At 45.8% G+C, this 17,258-nt stretch overlaps 3 protein-coding genes and 1 pseudogene across 3 annotated transcripts; all 4 read left to right on the top strand.

Moving 5' to 3' along the window:
• The first annotated feature begins 6 nt into the window (after window positions 1-6).
• LOC123063702 ((R)-specific enoyl-CoA hydratase) lies at window positions 7-1,382 on the top strand. The gene is made up of 3 exons (XM_044487600.1): window positions 7-330; window positions 449-564; window positions 654-1,382. The coding sequence occupies exons 1-3, from the start codon at window positions 52-54 to the stop codon at window positions 763-765; spliced, it is 507 nt and encodes a 168-aa protein (XP_044343535.1). The 5' UTR covers window positions 7-51; the 3' UTR covers window positions 766-1,382.
• Window positions 1,383-2,098: 716 nt separating this feature from the next.
• On the top strand, window positions 2,099-7,496 carry LOC123044087 (putative leucine-rich repeat receptor-like protein kinase At2g19210). Its single transcript, XM_044466760.1, has 13 exons — window positions 2,099-2,201; window positions 2,315-2,873; window positions 2,988-3,481; window positions 4,194-4,332; window positions 4,459-4,530; window positions 4,638-4,709; window positions 4,789-4,869; window positions 4,957-5,117; window positions 5,210-5,454; window positions 5,678-5,804; window positions 6,029-6,097; window positions 6,483-6,675; window positions 6,763-7,496. The coding sequence occupies exons 1-13, from the start codon at window positions 2,099-2,101 to the stop codon at window positions 7,262-7,264; spliced, it is 2,817 nt and encodes a 938-aa protein (XP_044322695.1). The 3' UTR covers window positions 7,265-7,496.
• Window positions 7,497-8,527: 1,031 nt separating this feature from the next.
• On the top strand, window positions 8,528-12,709 carry LOC123044006 (probable LRR receptor-like serine/threonine-protein kinase At1g05700). The gene is made up of 14 exons (XM_044466658.1): window positions 8,528-8,624; window positions 8,769-9,321; window positions 9,425-9,649; window positions 9,759-10,036; window positions 10,253-10,391; window positions 10,478-10,549; window positions 10,634-10,705; window positions 10,793-10,873; window positions 10,980-11,143; window positions 11,240-11,457; window positions 11,548-11,674; window positions 11,757-11,825; window positions 11,979-12,171; window positions 12,310-12,709. Exons 1-14 carry the CDS (start codon window positions 8,528-8,530, stop codon window positions 12,707-12,709), a joined length of 2,688 nt encoding a protein of 895 aa, XP_044322593.1.
• A 1,348-nt stretch (window positions 12,710-14,057) lies between these two features.
• LOC123043926 ((R)-specific enoyl-CoA hydratase-like) lies at window positions 14,058-15,187 on the top strand (annotated as a pseudogene).
• Window positions 15,188-17,258: the final 2,071 nt, after the last annotated feature.

Raw genomic sequence — 17,258 nt, 5'->3', positions numbered from 1 at the left:
AAGAAGAAGAAGGGAAAAAAACCCTCCGAAAAGAAGAAGGAAGCTGCCGGGATGCGCCTCGCCCGCGCGGCCCCTCTGCTCGTCCGCACGGCGGCGACGGCGGCCACCGCCGACCCAGCGGCGGCGCTGAAGGCTGGCGACGCGCTGCGCGCGCGTCCGCGGCGGTTCACGGAGGACGACGTGGCGGCGTACGCGGCGGTGAGCGGCGACCGCAACCCCGTCCACCTGGACGACGCCTTCGCCCGCGGGACGGGCGGGTTCCAGCGCGGCCGCGTGGTGCACGGCATGCTCGTCGCCTCCCTCTTCCCCGCCCTCATCGCATCCCACTTCGTATGCTTCCTCCCTCCCTCCCTCTCTTTGGCATTCCGCCGAACAGGTGGTGGGCATGGCGCCTGGTCGACGGGATCCCACCCTGCTCTGACGGGTGCTTCTTCGCGTTGCGATGCAGCCTGGGGCCGTGTACGCGAGCCAGTCCCTCAAGTTCGCGGCGCCGGTGTACGTCGGAGACGAGGTGGTCGCGCAGGTGCAGGCGCTCCATATCAAGGCCGCCGGCGCAAGGCACATGTACTACTTACTACTACCTGGCACCATTTTGCATCTTCTTTCTAGCCTTGTGTTTGCTGGAAACTGATAGTAATATATCTATTGGGCAGCGTCAAGTTCGCCACCAAGTGCTTCATGGCCGATGAAGAGACTCTCGCCATTGACGGCCAGGCCATGGCTTTTCTGCCCACACTGCAGCTCAGCACAGAGGCGATGGAGTGACATGTTTGTTCATTAGACGCTACCGAAGCAGATGCTACACCAATCAATTTGAAATGGGGTGATTCTTATCTCATGATGAACTATTTAGCCTTCATATAAGCTTCAGGCCTTGGGGACATGGGATTGTGATTTATACTAGTTGGTAATATATAGTACTACTGCCTTGCAGTCTTCATGTTATGTTATGATTGACAGCATGAGCAATGATCACTTCAATTTTCTAAGATATGCCCACCTTGAATGGGTTGGGTGATCATTTCGACTGTGATCGCAAGGAGCTGCTTCAGCAATCATTGTGCTTGTGATCGGAAGGAGCTGCTTCAGCAAGCACCGACGATCCAGTCCACATTGACCAGTCGGAATGCAAGTCAACTCTCAGCCCACGTGATCCCTACAATAGGGCGTGGCAATGATTAGAAAGTAACTGGAGTACAAAAACCACCACAATTCGGATTAGGGTTTCAAAAAACTATCACATTATGTTATGTTTGATTGATGCCTACTACCACTGAGGGCATCTTCAATGGTTGTAAGATATTTGTTGGTAAACTTTGCCACATAATTTTTTTGATGATGTGGCATATAATAAATGAGAAAAGAGAGGAAGGTTGTATGTACATGAACCAACACCCTTTGCACAAGCTCCGGTCAGGCCTTTATTATCTTACATTCTATTGGGCAAACTAGATACAACCCATTGGAGTTGTTGTATATTAAGGTGTTGGTTGATGACATAGCATATTTTACCACAAGCTAACATACAAACTATTGGAGATGCCCTGAGGGTAGTATGTTGCAAAATACCATCAGTTTCCACTATTTACTGGTTCAGCCAAATTTAGTCACGATTATGACAGGACTGGCCCGACGTGGCACAGTAGCCAACTCTGTTAGATTGACTGTTAAGTTGAGCATTATGACATGCGGGGCCAACATGCCAGTCTCAATAAGAAAAATCCACTAGTCCGTAAGAAATCTGTACTTCTAGCATTTCGTTTGTGGATCCCAATAGGTGACAGGAGATTTCCAGCCAAGGTTAGAGCAGGACCCACCCGTCGGCGACCCACCGTGTAAACTTCCTCTTGCTTCGCCAGAACCCAGACGTACGGAATCGTGCAGGTTGTGCGCTGGACATAGAGATGTGCAGCTGACGCGGATAATCATGGTGGTGTTGACGTGATCAGCTCATCATTAAGCTCGCTCAGAGTTGGCTTTGCTACCCCTCAATCTAGAATCCCAGATATAGTTTAAGCCTGGGAATATATACACTGACATTGAACGCGTAAAGTCAAATGCATGTTACGCTCCACTACGAACTGCTCTTGCACGTGATATGGAGCAACCAACGGCGGCAAGTCCATGGCTGCTGCTCCTGTGCCTCGCCGCCGTTGCCACCGGCGGCGTACCCCAAGCTCGCGCGCAGCTTGAGAGCAAAGGTATGCTCAAAATCTCAGGGAAGATCGCGCCCCCTTAATCTCGGCACTACAATGGCCGCAGGCGCGCCATTAACGGCTTCATGTACTTACGTACGTACCTTGCGACACTGCAGGATTCATAAGCATAGACTGCGGGCTGCCGGGCACCGCGAGCTACGTGGACGCGGGAACAAAGCTGTCATATGTCTCGGACGCCGGCTTCACCGATGACGCCGCCGGCGCCAACCACAACATCTCGGCCAAGTACATCCGGCCGCAGCTCTCGCGGCGCTACCACAATGTGCGCAGCTTCCCCGACGGAGCACGCAACTGCTACACCCTCCGGCCCTTGGTGCCCGGTTGCAAGTACCTCGTCCGCGCGGCATTCTTGTATGGCGACTACGACGGCCTCGGCAGGCCGCCTATCTTCAACCTCCATCTCGGCGTCAACTACTGGCAGACCGTCAACGTCTCGACGCCAGGCTCCGAGGTGACGGCGGAGGCAATCGTTGTTGTGCCGGACGACTTCGTGCAGGTCTGCCTTGTGAACACCGGCGCCGGCACGCCGTTCGTCTCCGCGCTGGAGCTGAGGCCGCTGAAGATGAAGTTCTACCCGCAGGCGAACTTGACGCAGGGTCTCCTCGTAGAACACAGGATGAACCTTGGCCCGGCGGACGAGACCAACATCATCAGGTGAGCAAAACTGCAAAATATCTCGAGTTGTCTATCTCTTTTCCCAGTTTACCACTCCAAAGTACACCAATTGGATTGTAGTACTGGACAGTCACAAACGCGATGGATCAGCAGGTACCCCGTAGACCCATACGACCGAGTATGGATCCCTTGGGCCGACCCGAAGGAGTGGACAGAGATATCAACGACGAGGCAGGTGCAGAGCGACGACGACGACTACGAGGTGCCGTCGGCGGTGATGCAGACTGCAGTCACTCCGCTGAACGCCTCCAAGAAGAACCTCGATATCTCCTGGGACCCCGTGCCTCAGCCTCGCAACCCATCGCCGGGGTACTTCATCGTCATGCACTTCTCGGAGCTGCAGATCCTCCCCAGCAGCGCCGTGCGCCAGTTCTACGTCCGCATCAACGGCATGGAGTTGAACATGACCGCTGCTAAGCTGTACTACCACGGCACCGGTGTCATCTCCAATGTAAAGCCCTACCGATACGACAAATTCAATATCTCTTTGCACGCCACCACTAACTCGACGCTGCCACCGATCGTCAACGCCATCGAGTTGTTCTCCGTCATGCCCACCTCCATCCTCGGCACGGACTCCCAGGACGGTACGTACATATATACATAGATTATGGAACCACATTGACACATGTACACGAGCTTAGCTGATCTTTAAGCCACTAATTATGCACATCATGCGCGCTACTGAAAAAAATGGGTGCGATTAGTTCCAATTTTTACCCGTTTTACATTTCTGACATAGGTTACTCCATTTAACAGTTTTTTGTTTGGATTACCTCATTTAGCAAGACGTTTGCCGGGTTTTACCCCCATTTAGCAAAAGGTCTTGTCAGTATTTACCCCATTTAGCGATCTATCATGCAGGTCTCTGTCGTGAGGTACACGTGGTATGCCACGTCGCAATTTTTACTTCTAGTGCTATTCATTGGCTTAGCCGGACACGGTTTTGTTTTGATGATCGCGAGGCGTACATAGGCGCCTCCTTCACGTCACACAACTACGTGATCATTGATTCCACCTCATTACCCTTTATCAGATTTGTTTCGTACCATATTAGTTACCGCTCAAACAGATGTATCTAACACTAAAATACATCTAGATACATCCATTTCAGCGGCAACTAATATGGGACGGAGGGAGTACTAGACATAGCTCCAGGACGCTTTTTTGGCAAAAGAACCGCTGGAGAAACTTTCACTAAATGGGTAATATGGATGAAAAACTATGAAATATGGTAATTAGTGTCACGAATACCAAAGTAAGGGTAAAAACTTGAATTTACTTGATTAATTACTTCAGTGTCGGCCAGCATGGCGATCAAGGACAAGTATCATGTGCAGAAGAACTGGATGGGTGACCCATGCATTCCCAAGACTATAGCATGGGAAAGGTTGATGTGCAGTTATACAATTGCACAAACACCAAGGATCATAAGCGTGTGAGTTTTTCAAATCTATAAATTATAGCGACTTATCACCTATGTTTGTATGACAAAAGCAGGAATTATCATATACATAAGATTACATCCAGTTAAGCTGATCCAATATGTATTTGTTCTGTGTAGAAACCTGTCTTTCAGTGGTCCGAGTGGTGATATATTGTCTTCTTTCGCGAATCTCAAGGCTCTCCAATACTTGTATGTTCAAAGTTCTGGATCTGTTTTGGTCTTTATTTGGTAGTTTAAAGACACAAAATATGGTGCATAAACAACAATAAAACTAGTCCATATTTTGCACTTTGTAGGGATCTGTCAAACAACAACTTGACTGGCACAATTCCAGATGCCCTTTCGCAGTTACCCTTGCTGAAATTTTTGTAAGGCTGCACCTACTATCCAATTGTGATTTTTCCTTAAATAGCTCTGACTCATGCAAATAGTATTTTTCTTCTTCAGAGATTTGTCGGGCAATCAACTCAGTGGATCAATTCCCTCTGGATTTCTCAAAAGAATTCAAGATGGCTCCCTAAATCTGAGGTCGTCAGTTTACCCATAAATTCTCTCGATTCCATCTTCCATGATGCTTTGATAAATTTGATTACAGTTTGTTAATCTTTTTGGCAGATATGGCAACAACTTGAACCTTTGCACCAACAATAATTCATGTCAGCCTGCTAAGATAAAGAGCAAGCGAGCCATCAAGTTTGTTGTCCCTATAGCTGTCACCATGGTGATAGTAGTAGTGGCGCTAACACTCTTTTCCTCGCTGAGACGAAAAAAACGAGGTGAGGCTTTAGCATGAGAACATCAATTATCCAGTATGTTTCCACATCAGAAAGTACTAATTAAACTAATTATACTCGTCTTGTACCAAAAGGATCAATGAAAAACTCCGTTAAACCACAAAATGAAACAACAAATGATGGGGACACTTCACTTGGACTTGAGACTCGTCAATTAACATACATAGAGATTGAGAGGATAACGAACAACCTTCGGCATGTATTGGGCAAAGGGGGGTTCGGTTATGTCTATGACGGCTTCTTGGAGGATGGTACTCAAGTGGCTGTAAAGATACGATCTCAGTCTTCCAATCAAGGTGACAAGGAATTCCTAGCTGAGGTACAATTTATATAAATGCACTCGCATTTCTCCTTGTCCTTCTAATCAATTTTATTTCGAAGTCCCTTTTAATCCAAACTGCCGATGTACATGTAGAATTTCAAGGTAGGCTTACAATAATTTCCTCTAAATTTTTGATTTAAATAAGGCTATCAATATAAATTCGTATGGTGAAATGATATTTGTGAAGTAATGTCCTGATCACCGATAATTGGTTGTTTAGGTTCAGATTTTAACACGGATTCATCACAAGAATCTTGTCTCCTTGATTGGTTTCTGCAAGGATGGTGAGCACATGGCACTTGTCTACGAGTTCATGTCGAGGGGAACTTTGCAAGAGCACATTGTAGGTACGCATGTTTTTTTAACTCTACAAGAGCACACTATAAGGTGATTGGTGGGTCATAATATGAGCACTTCGTGTTGATATAATGTAATTGATATTCATCTAAATAAACTGTTGTGACCTACATAACTTGAGCACTTTGAACTAATATAATTTAACTGCTATTCATGTATTGAATCGCTCAAACGACGTTTTAGTATTAAATCCACAATGACGATTTGTATACAGGAGGAGACCACAACACAATTTGTTTAAGCTGGAGACAAAGACTTAAAATTGCAGTTGAATCTGCACAAGGTAAGCGCTTAAATGCATAGTTGGCAACCACTTATCCTAAGGCCTCCTTTGGTTTGAAGAATTCATAGGAATTCTAGAGGATAGGATTCTTATAGGATTTTTTTTCCTTTAGAGCTCTTTGGTTCATAGGAATGGATTCCTATTCCTATATAGGATTGATTCCTATCCTTCACATTTCATAGGGAAATAAAAATGAGCCTAGACTCAATGGAAAAATTCCTTTGGTGTCAATCAAATGACATCTCGTTTCCTATTCCTAATCATAGGATTTGAGATACATGTCATCTCATTTCCTCCAAAATTTCTATTCCTATGATAATCCTATCCTATGAACCAAAAGAGGCCTAAATGTTTGTTTTCATAATCTTGAGTTGTGTGTATGCAGGGTTGGAATACCTGCACAAGGGGTGCAACCCACCCTTGATTCATAGGGATGTGAAGGCCACAAACATCCTATTGAACACAAGGTTCGAGGCCAAGATTGCTGATTTCGGATTGTCCAAGGCTTTCAACCACGACAATGAAACCCAGATATCCACAAATGTTATTGTCGGTACACGAGGATACATGGATCCAGAGTATGTTAATTCCTTCTTCCCTTCTCCAAAATCTTCCTATAATATACCATGGTCTGAGTATTTGGTGGAACTGAAACATTTGCGAAGGTACCAGACAACAGGACAACCAACGACAAAGAGTGATGTGTACAGCTTCGGCGTCGTGCTGCTGGTGCTTGTCACGGGGAAGCCACCAACCCTGCACAATCCGCAGGGCATCAGCATCATCGAGTGGGTGCAACAACGGCTAGCAAAGGGCAACATCGAAGGCGTGGTAGATGTGCGCATGCACGGAGACCACGACGTCAATAGTATGTGGAAAGCCGCTGACATTGCGCTCAAGTGCACTGCACAGGCTTCATCACGGCGTCCCAACATGATTGATGTTGTGTTGCAGCTACAGGAGTGCCTCAAACTAGAGGAGGACCACGCCGGTGGCGAAGCCAACACCAGCTTCTACACTGGCATTTATAGCAATGACCAGAACTTGAGATATGATGCTTACCCTACTAACCAGTCCACAAATGTGAGTCAGAGCAGCACCGGATTTGAGATGGAGCATAGTTTTGGGAGGGTGCCAACAATGGACAATGGTCCTGCTGCTCGATAAGCTAGAATTGTTGGTCTTGTGCCAATTGCAACAGGTAATTTGCGTCGGACTTTTTGTGAGGAATCTCTATGGCCAATGATTCCTTGTGGGGATCTCTGTGTTAAGTGATATTGTTTGAGTAATTCATTGTATTTCCCATTTTTTGATGTTTGGCTATTTGCAAACTGAATTGCTAAACCTAATTACATACTAAGTGTGACCTTGATATTGCTACAGACCGTGTATTGCTGTTTTTCTCTTGTACATATAAACTATTAACTTTATCCCTCCTATCTTCTTTCTTACTTTGACAACCACTGGATAAGAGCTAGCTCTATATGGTGAATTACGACAATTCTTCTTTTTCTTGTTCTTCGCCAGCGCTTCTTCTTCTTGTCCACGGACAATCCAAATTTATATATCTTCACCATCTAATTTTTAGGAACAAACTCAACTCTCGACACCAAACATAAGCATACCACCTTGCAAAAACCAGCAAAGAGCAAATTACATGTAGCATGCAACCGCCCAGACAATTGACATGGGTGCGACTCCAAAGAAAACACTTACCTCCTAAGTGAATGAGTAAACGGATATCTCGCCTGCTTGCGCCTCTTGGGCATCGTCTCAGCACTCAGCAGCATGTCTTTCTCAACTTCATCGCATGTCTCAACCACATCGTATAGCTGTTGGGGAAGCCCTTAGCTAGCCATCGTCTCAATTGCAAATTGCATGTGTTTCTCATTTGCGCCGTCTCAGCTGCATGTGTGTGTAAACTACTCCCTCCGTTCCTAAATATAAGTCATTTTAGAGATTTCAATACGAACTACATACATATGTATATATATATATTTTTGAGTGTAGATTCACTCATTTCACTTGATATGTAGTTCTCTAAAAAGACTTATATTTAGGAATCGAGGGAATACATCGCATGCCTGAACTACACGCTGTTTATCAAATATCTACTGCGCCATTTACTCCTTTTTTTCTAGAATATACGTGCACAAACGACCAAGGCCGCACTATTGGTAGCTTTGCAACCAGCGAGATAGTTGACAAACTAACTCTCAGTCAAGTCAACTGCACTCTTGGTTGTCGCGCCCAACTAAAAGATACTCCTTCTGCAGGGTGCAGGCTCTGTGGCCTGTGTGATGTCTCTACTATACTACTGGCAAGTGTGTGAACCTACGTTAAGGCTAGCTACAAATACGGAGTACTACTGTAAGCCCACGAGACATCTTGTCCAGCATGTGCGCGCGTAGTAGAATGAGCCAGCGATCAATGGCCGCCCGATGGTCGCAGACACTCCTGCTCAGCCTCACCGCTGCCGCCGTCGGGGTGCTTCGAGTTCACGGCCAGCGAGCGCCTAGTCTCGAAGGCGAGCTTTATAATTGTTAACATCATGGATACTTACATAATTTGTTTCTGGTAGAAATATGATGCAGAGTAGAGTAGTACGTACGTATTGTGTGTTGGTTGTTTTTTGTCAAGTTGACATTCGTGCTCGCGTTGAGCAACACAGGTTTCATCACCATAGACTGCGGCCAGGAGCAGGGCAGCTACACGGACCCCATCACCAAGATACCTGTCACGTCGGACGCCGGCTTCACAGACGCCGGCTACAACTACAACATCTCGGCCGAGTACATGAAGCCACAGCCCCAGCTGGCCAAGACCTACCACACCGTGCGCGGCTTCCCGGACACGGCTTGCGGCTGCTACACCCTACCGTCCCTCGTGCCGGGGTCCAAGTACCTGATCCGGGCCTTCTTCAGGTACAGCAACTACGATGGGCTCAACAAGCTCCCCATCTTTGATCTCTACCTCGGCGTCAACTTGTGGCGAACGGTGAACATCACCCGGGCCGAGTGGACGGTGCTGGCCGAGGTCATGGCCGTGATCCCGGACGAGTCGGTGCAGGTTTGCCTGGTGAACATCGGCTCAGGGACGCCGTTTATCTCCTCGCTGTCCCTGAGGCCCTTGGAGAACACAATGTATCAGCAGGTGAACGCGACGCAGGGGCTTGGCCTCGTCGACAGACGCAATATGGGCGGCGCGGGTAGCTACCCAATCAGGTGACTCAACACTAGATGGAACAGAGTGCTAATTTGTTGATCGGGCCAGTCGAGCAACGACTGATTGTTTCTTTTGGTCTTAATGTGTGCTGTGGTCGATCAGGTACCCGGACGATCCATACGACCGGGCCTGGATGCCGCGGAGCAACCCGAATTTGTGGTTGGACATCTCAACAAAGGAGAAGGTCCAAGAGAGTGTGGGCAACCTCCGCCTCCATGTGCCGTCCACCGTGATGCAGACCGCTGTCACGGCGCTCAACGGCTCCAAGTCCAAGACCGTCGAGGTGTCTTGGGAGACGGAGCTGGACCACGTCCACCCAACGCCCGGGTACAGCACGCATCCTTTGTACTTGGAGACTAACGAACTTTTCCAGTGTACTTCTTCTCCTACAACAGTTACACAGTAAGCTAATGAGAGCATATAATACCCGTTGTAGATGCATTGCCATCCTGTATACCGCCGAGCTGCAGATCCTAGCCGGCAACGACGTGCGCCAGTTCAACATCATCGTCGACGACGGGCCGACTGATCTCCCGCACACGCCTGAGTACCTTGTCACCCACGGTTTTGCGAACATCGAACCTCACAAGTGCTTAAGCCGGTACAACTTCACCGTGACTGCCACGGCCAACTCGACACTGCCACCGATCATCAACGCCTTCGAGTATTTCTCCGTCATCTCTACAGCCAACGTTGGCACAGACATTCAGGACGGTAAATATCTACTGTGCCTCAACTTGTTGCATACCTTTTTTTTTTGTTCAAAACGAGGGGAAAATCATTGGCCTCTGCATGGAGTGATGCTAGCCATTAGTTTTATACATGAGATAGATGCCGATTGCTCACTAGGCTTTCCTCGATACAGATAGACATGCTTGTGTGATCTCTGACTTCTACATTTTGTCTTGTTTGTTACCTTGGGTAAAAAAGTTTCTGCTATTCATGGCATCAAGACTAAGTATAGGGTGAAGAGGAATTGGATGGGTGATCCCTGCGCTCCAAAGACTTTTAAATGGGATGGGTTGTCCTGCAGCTATGCTATCTCTGGGCGTCCAAGAATCACAAGAATGTAAGTTTGAATTTAATTCGTGGCCACTCACAAGAAATCAGGAATGACTCTGCATCATCTGAACCATTGTGTGTTCTTAACTACAGAAATATGTCATCTAATGGTTTGAGCGGTGATATATCATCTTATTTCGACGATCTCAAAGATATCCAGTCCTTGTAAGTAGGAGATTTTAACCCATTTTCACAATGAATTTTCGTAAAGAAGTTCACATATTTGTATGTTTTGCCACCTTTTTTCAGGGATTTGTCATACAACAAATTGAGAGGATCAATTCCTAATGTTCTTTCACAACTACCATCTCTCGTGTTCTTGTAAGCAACATTAAATTATATGTTTTCTTTTAACTAATATCTATTTTGGTGCCAATGTTTCATGCAAACACTATTTGGTCCATCCAGAGATTTGACAGGTAACCAACTTAATGGATCCATCCCCTCTAGGCTTCTAAAGAGAAGTCAAGATGGCACCCTAACTCTAAGGTTAATCCATCATATCGTACATATATCTCCACTGCCATTTAGTTCTCCAATAGTTGCGTTGACATTTGCCTGGTCAAAATTGCTAATGGTCTCTTCTTCTTGATAGATACAACAAAAACCCAAACCTTTGCAACAGAAACAGCTCTTGCCAGCATACCAAAACCAAAAAGAATTATAAGCACGCCGTCTATATTGTTGTTCCGATAGTTGCAGTTGCTGTGATTGGAGCACTTGTAGTACTTCTGATTCTCATAGTGAGGAAAAAGAAAGGTGACACACGTCAATAACACTACATCGATAGTTCTGCACTACTGCATCAGTGCAAGCAATAGTGAGTAATAGTGGTTCACTTCTTGAATTTCAAAGGAGCAACAAGGAGGAGCAAAGGACAAGACCATCAACACCTGGACAACCACCGATTCACGTACAAGGAGCTACAGACCATAACAGACAACTTCAAGATAGTACTCGGCCAAGGAGGGTTTGGAACTGTTTATGATGGCTTCTTGCAGGATGGTACTCAAGTGGCAGTGAAGTTGCGGTCTCAATCCTCCAGTCAAGATGTAAGAGAGTTTTTGACAGAGGTAAAGTACTATCAACTAGACATATTAGTTAAGTAAATTTAATCAGCCAATTTTGGAAACTATGACACTTTTCTTCCTATTCTTGGTCAGGCTCAGACATTAACGAAGATTCATCACAAGAATCTTGTATCATTAGTTGGTTATTGCAAGGATGGGGTGTATTTGGCTCTTGTCTACGAGCATATGTCTGAAGGAAATCTAGAAAAGAAACTCAGAGGTGTGCTAGTCCGTATGTAAGAAGAGCATATCGACTCTATGTCTCAAGTTCCATAGTACTAATGCCAGACAAACTTATGCAGGGAGAGATTGCAATGATGTACCCTTAACCTGGAGACAGAGGCTTTGCATTGCACTACAATCCGCACAAGGTATACTCATTCCGATATAGGATATTGTATACTTCCTCTAATCTGGAATATGGTGTGCCCTTTGTTATTGTTGATCTTTATGCTTTGCTAAATCTTTACATATGTTGATGTGTGACTGATATATCGTCACTGTCAAATATGATGTGCATGTAGGGCTCGAGTATTTGCACAAGTCGTGCAGCCCGCCCTTCGTGCATCGTGACGTCAAGACATCAAACATCCTACTAAATAAAAATCTTGAGGCCAAAGTTGCCGACTTTGGCTTGATGAAGGCTTTCAATCATGATGACGATACACATATATCCACGGCCCGGGTGATTGGAACACGAGGCTACCTCGCCCCTGAGTAAAAACTGATACCTAACTAATTACAATCTTTTGGTTGCCTGCTTGGCGATTATTTTGCTTAGTATATCCTCATGTGACATACTCAGATCAACTGTAATGCAAATGCATCTCATACATGTTTTATGTACATACGCAGGTATGCAAGGGCCCTACAATTGAACGAAAAAAGTGATGTACATAGCTTTGGGGTCGTGCTACTGGAGGTAATTACAGGTCAACCCACCATCCTTCAATCTACAGAGGTCATCCATATTGTCCAATGGGCACGTCAACACCTTTCGGGAGGCAACATTGAGGAAGTGGTTGATGCCCGCATGCAAGGTGACTACAATGTGAACAACATGTGGAAGGTCGTGGATCTTGCACTCAAGTGCACCGAGCATGACCCCGTGCAACGGCCCACAATGACTAATGTGGCTTCCCAACTGCAATATTGCCTTGAGTTAGAGGGTGAAAACCAAACTAGACATAATGCTAACACTACCTTCTACACGATGAAAGATAGCTGTGGCGTCCGTGATTTACCGATGATGTAAGGTCATCATCGCATTGACATGGTCACATTATTTGTTGGGATGGCCCAACATGATCATCAGTCCCGCACTCTTGGCGCATCACAAACATTTCATGTATTATTCACTAGGTTTTTTTAATATTAATCCCATACTTGTTCTTTGTTGACACTAAAAGATTTTCTATTTCATTTTGCCACCTCTCTGTCGAACATGTTTTATTTCATGTTGTTATCATTAGCTAAAACTTAGTCCAAAGTGCTCAAACATGTTCAACTGACCCATGAACTAAGTATTCTAGCAAGTATGGCACAGTTAGTGAATGAGAGCCACAATTTTAACCACTGATTGCTTTGAGCGCAGAAAATCATTCATGATATTGGAAAAAGGTTGAAAGTCTTCTTTAGAAATAACAACAAAATTGTACTCCCTTTGTAAACAAATATAAGAGCATTTAGATCACCACTTTAATGATCTAAGCGCTCTTATATTTCCATACAGCGGGAGTAGTTGTCTTACTAGTAAAGTGGTTGACCATATACTTATATATAAATGTACTCTGTACGTCAAGCAAGATCATTTAAGATCTTGAATAGAGAGTACTCCATATACATAGATCCAATGTCGATTCTACTACTAAGAGGGCTTCAATAGGCTTAAGCCTACCCTCCAAAAATCCTATTTCAGGTAAACATACCACTTAACAATTATATTGAGGTGCTTTACATGCAAAAATTGCAATGCATTTGCTAATTAGGCTTAGGAACTTGATGTTTTGAGCCTACCCTCCATTGTCATCAATTGAACAACAAAGTCCTCCTCATGCGACATCACCTCCGCAACACCGCGCTCCACCTTAAATGAGATGTTGTTCCTCTAGCTCTAGACAAACATGTAGTTGTGCTACCACCTCGATCACCGTGGGCTGAGTTAGAGCTTGCGCGGTGCATTTCAGCGTGGCATCAACGGCTTTGCAGACACTATTGATGACATAGTCACCTTGTATACTATTGGTTGCGGGCTGAGTTAGAGCTTGCGCAGTGCATTTCAGCGTGACATCAGCGGCCTTGCATACACTATTGATGACATAGTCACCTTGTATACTATTGGTTGCGGGCTGAGTTAGAGCTTGCGCGGTGCATTTCAGCATGACATCAATGGCCTTGCAGACACTATTGATGACATAGTCACCTTGTATACTATTGGTTGCCCCATGAAAGATGTCACCGACCCATTGGATACTATTGGTTGGTTCTGAGGATTCCAGGATGGGCGGTTGCCCCATTATAACTTCCAATAACACTACGCCAAAGTTGTACATGTTACTTTTCTCGGTTAGTTGCAGGGCCGTTGACGGAGGTGGTCAAGCGGCATGGGCGTCGCAATGACCTTTGCCAACTTTGTGGTGTCCCGGAGTTTGGGGCTTGCATCTTCTTCGCCTACCGTGCTGCCCACTACCTTTGGAGCTTTGTCTGTGAGATTCTGGGCCTGAGTGGGAGGCGGTCTTCTTGTCCGCACGGCGGCGACGGCTGCCACCACCAACTCAGATGCGGCTCTGAAGGCAGGCAGGCGATTGTCGCGCTCGCGCCGGCGGCGGTTCAGGGAGGACAACATGGCGGCCTCGTGTGGGTGAGCGGTGACCGCAACCCCGTTCATCCTGGATGACGCCTTCGTGCGCGGGGCGAGTGGGTTCCAGTGCGGCCGCATGATGCACGGCATGCTCGTCGCCTCCCTCTTCCCCGCCCTCACCGCCTCCAACTTCGTACACTCTCTCTCTCCCTGTCTTTGGCATTCCGTTGAACAGGTGTTTTGCGTGGCGGGTCGATGGGAGCCCGCCTGATTTGACCAGTGCTTCTTCGTGTTGATGCAGCCTGGGGCCGTGTACATGAGCCAGTCGTTCAAGTTCGCGGCACCGGTGTATGTCGGAGACGAGGTGGTCGCGCAGGTGCAGGCGCTCCATATCAAGGCCGCCGACGCAAGGCACATGTAGTACTACTAGCACCAATTTGCATCTCGTCTTCTTTCTTGCCTTGTTCTTGCTGACAACTAATGGTAATATCTGTTGGGCAGCGTCAAGTTCGCCACCAAGTGCTTCACGGACGATGAGGAGACTCTGGCCATTGACGGCGAGGCCATGGCTTTTCTGCCCACGCTGCAGCTCAGCACAGAGGCGATGGAGTGACATGTTTGTTCATTTGACGCTACCGAAGTAGATGCTACGATCGATCAATTTGGAATGGGGTGATTCTTATCTCATGATGAACCATTTCGCCTTCACAAAAGCTTGAGGCCTTGGGGACATTAGACTGCAATTTTGTTAGTCATGTATATAGTATTGTACCTTGCAGTTTTCCTGTAATGTTATGATTGACAGCAAGAGCAATGATCACTTCAACTTTCTGAGGAAATGAGCACATTCAATGGGCTGGTTGATCATTCTGACTGATCGGAAGAAGCTGCTGCAGCAATCATTGTGCTTGTGATCAGGACATATTGTACATGTTTCCATCAGACTACACACAAATCTGTCCTTGGGTCTTCTGTAAGGGTGGAAAACCCTATTGGTAAATAAATTAATTCGTATGAGTAGCATATCATTTTCGAATCATATTACTAAGGGCATGCATGACCAATGCATAACTCTAGGGTGATGCCCGGCAGGCCATGTAGGATCGGATATCAGGGTGTACCGGGATTCTTGTCAGGAGGCGGGTGCTTGGGAAAAAAAGTGTGGTCCGATGCATAGAACTGAAAAAGTTGAAGTGGAGAGTAGAGATTCATGTATAGTGAGAGTCTACTTTCTATTCTTTGATGAGGCCTACTAGTAGTAGCTTGCGTTGAAAAGAAAAGATCAATATAAATACCTCAAGCTACTTTTTGTTAGGGGGCATATGCCCCCATTGTACATGCCCTAAGTTGGAATGTAGTTATAACATGCCTATGTTAGCTATATGGACAAGATAAATTAAAGATTTCTACTTGCATATATCCTGCAGATATTTGTGCTCTCACTATCTTCAACCCTGACTAGAGGGTGTCGACACTAGGAGCATGCAATATTTGTATTCCGATGGATGGATGGACATATTATTTGTTTGCATCAACTTGTGGCACCACCGCCACATTAACAAGGCAAACACGTATTAATCTTGATAAACCATAAATCTTATGATTACTTAGAAACCTAATATAATATACCAGCAACAGTTCTTAAATTTCCAATGTGAAGGGTATGATTAAAGTTTTGGCATTTCTCATGCGATAATTTACAGCTGGTAGTTCCGTGAGAGCAATGTTATTTTAATTACAGTAACTGGTTCTAGTAACGGTAGTTTTTTTAGGGATACGGGAGCTTCACGTGGCTTGCATAATGTATCAGGTTTTTTTTCCTTAGTGGATGTTACCATCAGTTTGTTTACCACATTAGCCCAGGGCCGGTCCTGAGATTTTCGGGGCCCGGGGCGAAACTAAAATTCGGGGTCCTTTAATATAACATCAATAGTTACTATTACCAATAAATTTTTTAAATGCATTCAAAATCAATATTTATATCAGATAACTTATATGAATTACCTTCAAAATGTCTTCTAATTCTCGATGCAAATCTATTTTGAGGGGGGTTGATGTCAATCTCAAGCATTAACTTATTTCCGAGTTACCAATATTACTCTTGAAAATTCTGTAAATAGCTTCTCTCCGTGATTCTATAACACTTAGTAGCAAAGCTAGGAACACAGCAGGACTAACTTAATGCATTGAGAAGTTCTCTAATTGCAATAAAAAATGTTATAGTAGAAAGTATATATTTGGCGCTAACATACTTGTTATATAGTCTACTCGAGAACCAAAAATAGACAAGGTTGAAGGTATAAAGGCAAATTCATAAATAAATATCATAACCAGATCTAGTTAAGTTCTCTCAATGACTTTAGGTGACTTAAATATGCAACTATTGTAACCGTGAAAGCACGGCAAAATGATGTTCTCTTCATTCTTTGTAAAGATGACTTCCTACCGTCGTAATTACTTCCATTTTGCGAGGGGAATCTTTGCCATGAGTTCTAGATAACAATTCAATCATTAGAACGCTAGTCATCTTGTATCCATTCATTCGAAGGGATGAAAATTAGTAAACAAACCTTGGCGGAAGCATGTGCAGGCTGCAGACGAGAGGAGAAGCTAATTGTGGGCAGGATCACAGCAGTGGAACCCAGATTGAGGGAAGCCAGACGGGGTCGTGTACTCCTGTGTTTGCAGCGGATCGACGAACTTCAGTATGCAGGGTCTGGAAACCTCGCGTGGCGGCGTGCGATGGGAACATCAGATTAGGGCTTTTGGATTAGACGGCCTGCTTTTCCGCTGTGTTCCTTTACATTCCCTACGCACAACTACGAGGGCAGTACGAAGCGATATAGATACAATCTCGGCCGTGCGCTCGTGCGTCTACTTCAGCACTATCGATCGATCGGGCTGTGCCCTCGCCTGTACACCAGTCTCGAGAAGTTCATGGGCTGGCCTGCGTACTTGGTCGGGAGGGGCCCCCTGGATGTTGGGGGCCCGGGGCGGCCGCCCC

The sequence above is a fragment of the Triticum aestivum genome, chromosome 1A (assembly GCF_018294505.1).
Source record: "Triticum aestivum cultivar Chinese Spring chromosome 1A, IWGSC CS RefSeq v2.1, whole genome shotgun sequence".
In the NCBI taxonomy this organism is placed as follows: Eukaryota; Viridiplantae; Streptophyta; class Magnoliopsida; order Poales; family Poaceae; genus Triticum; species Triticum aestivum.
Note: the sequence above shows the minus strand (reverse complement) of the source record. Positions and strands in the feature narration are given on the sequence as shown.

Coding starts and splice junctions, on each gene's coding strand:
- LOC123044006 (XM_044466658.1), top strand. CDS start 8,528: ATGGCCGCCCGATGGTCGCAGACACTCCTGCTCAGCCTCACCGCTGCC. Junction 9,650..9,758: donor CACGTCCACCCAACGCCCGG/GTACAGCACGCA, acceptor TACCCGTTGTAG/ATGCATTGCCATCCTGTATA. Junction 12,172..12,309: donor CGAGGCTACCTCGCCCCTGA/GTAAAAACTGAT, acceptor GTACATACGCAG/GTATGCAAGGGCCCTACAAT.
- LOC123044087 (XM_044466760.1), top strand. CDS start 2,099: ATGGAGCAACCAACGGCGGCAAGTCCATGGCTGCTGCTCCTGTGCCTC. Junction 2,202..2,314: donor CGCGCAGCTTGAGAGCAAAG/GTATGCTCAAAA, acceptor GCGACACTGCAG/GATTCATAAGCATAGACTGC. Junction 4,531..4,637: donor CTCAAGGCTCTCCAATACTT/GTATGTTCAAAG, acceptor TGCACTTTGTAG/GGATCTGTCAAACAACAACT.
- LOC123063702 (XM_044487600.1), top strand. CDS start 52: ATGCGCCTCGCCCGCGCGGCCCCTCTGCTCGTCCGCACGGCGGCGACG. Junction 331..448: donor CCCTCATCGCATCCCACTTC/GTATGCTTCCTC, acceptor GTTGCGATGCAG/CCTGGGGCCGTGTACGCGAG. Junction 565..653: donor GCCGCCGGCGCAAGGCACAT/GTACTACTTACT, acceptor TCTATTGGGCAG/CGTCAAGTTCGCCACCAAGT.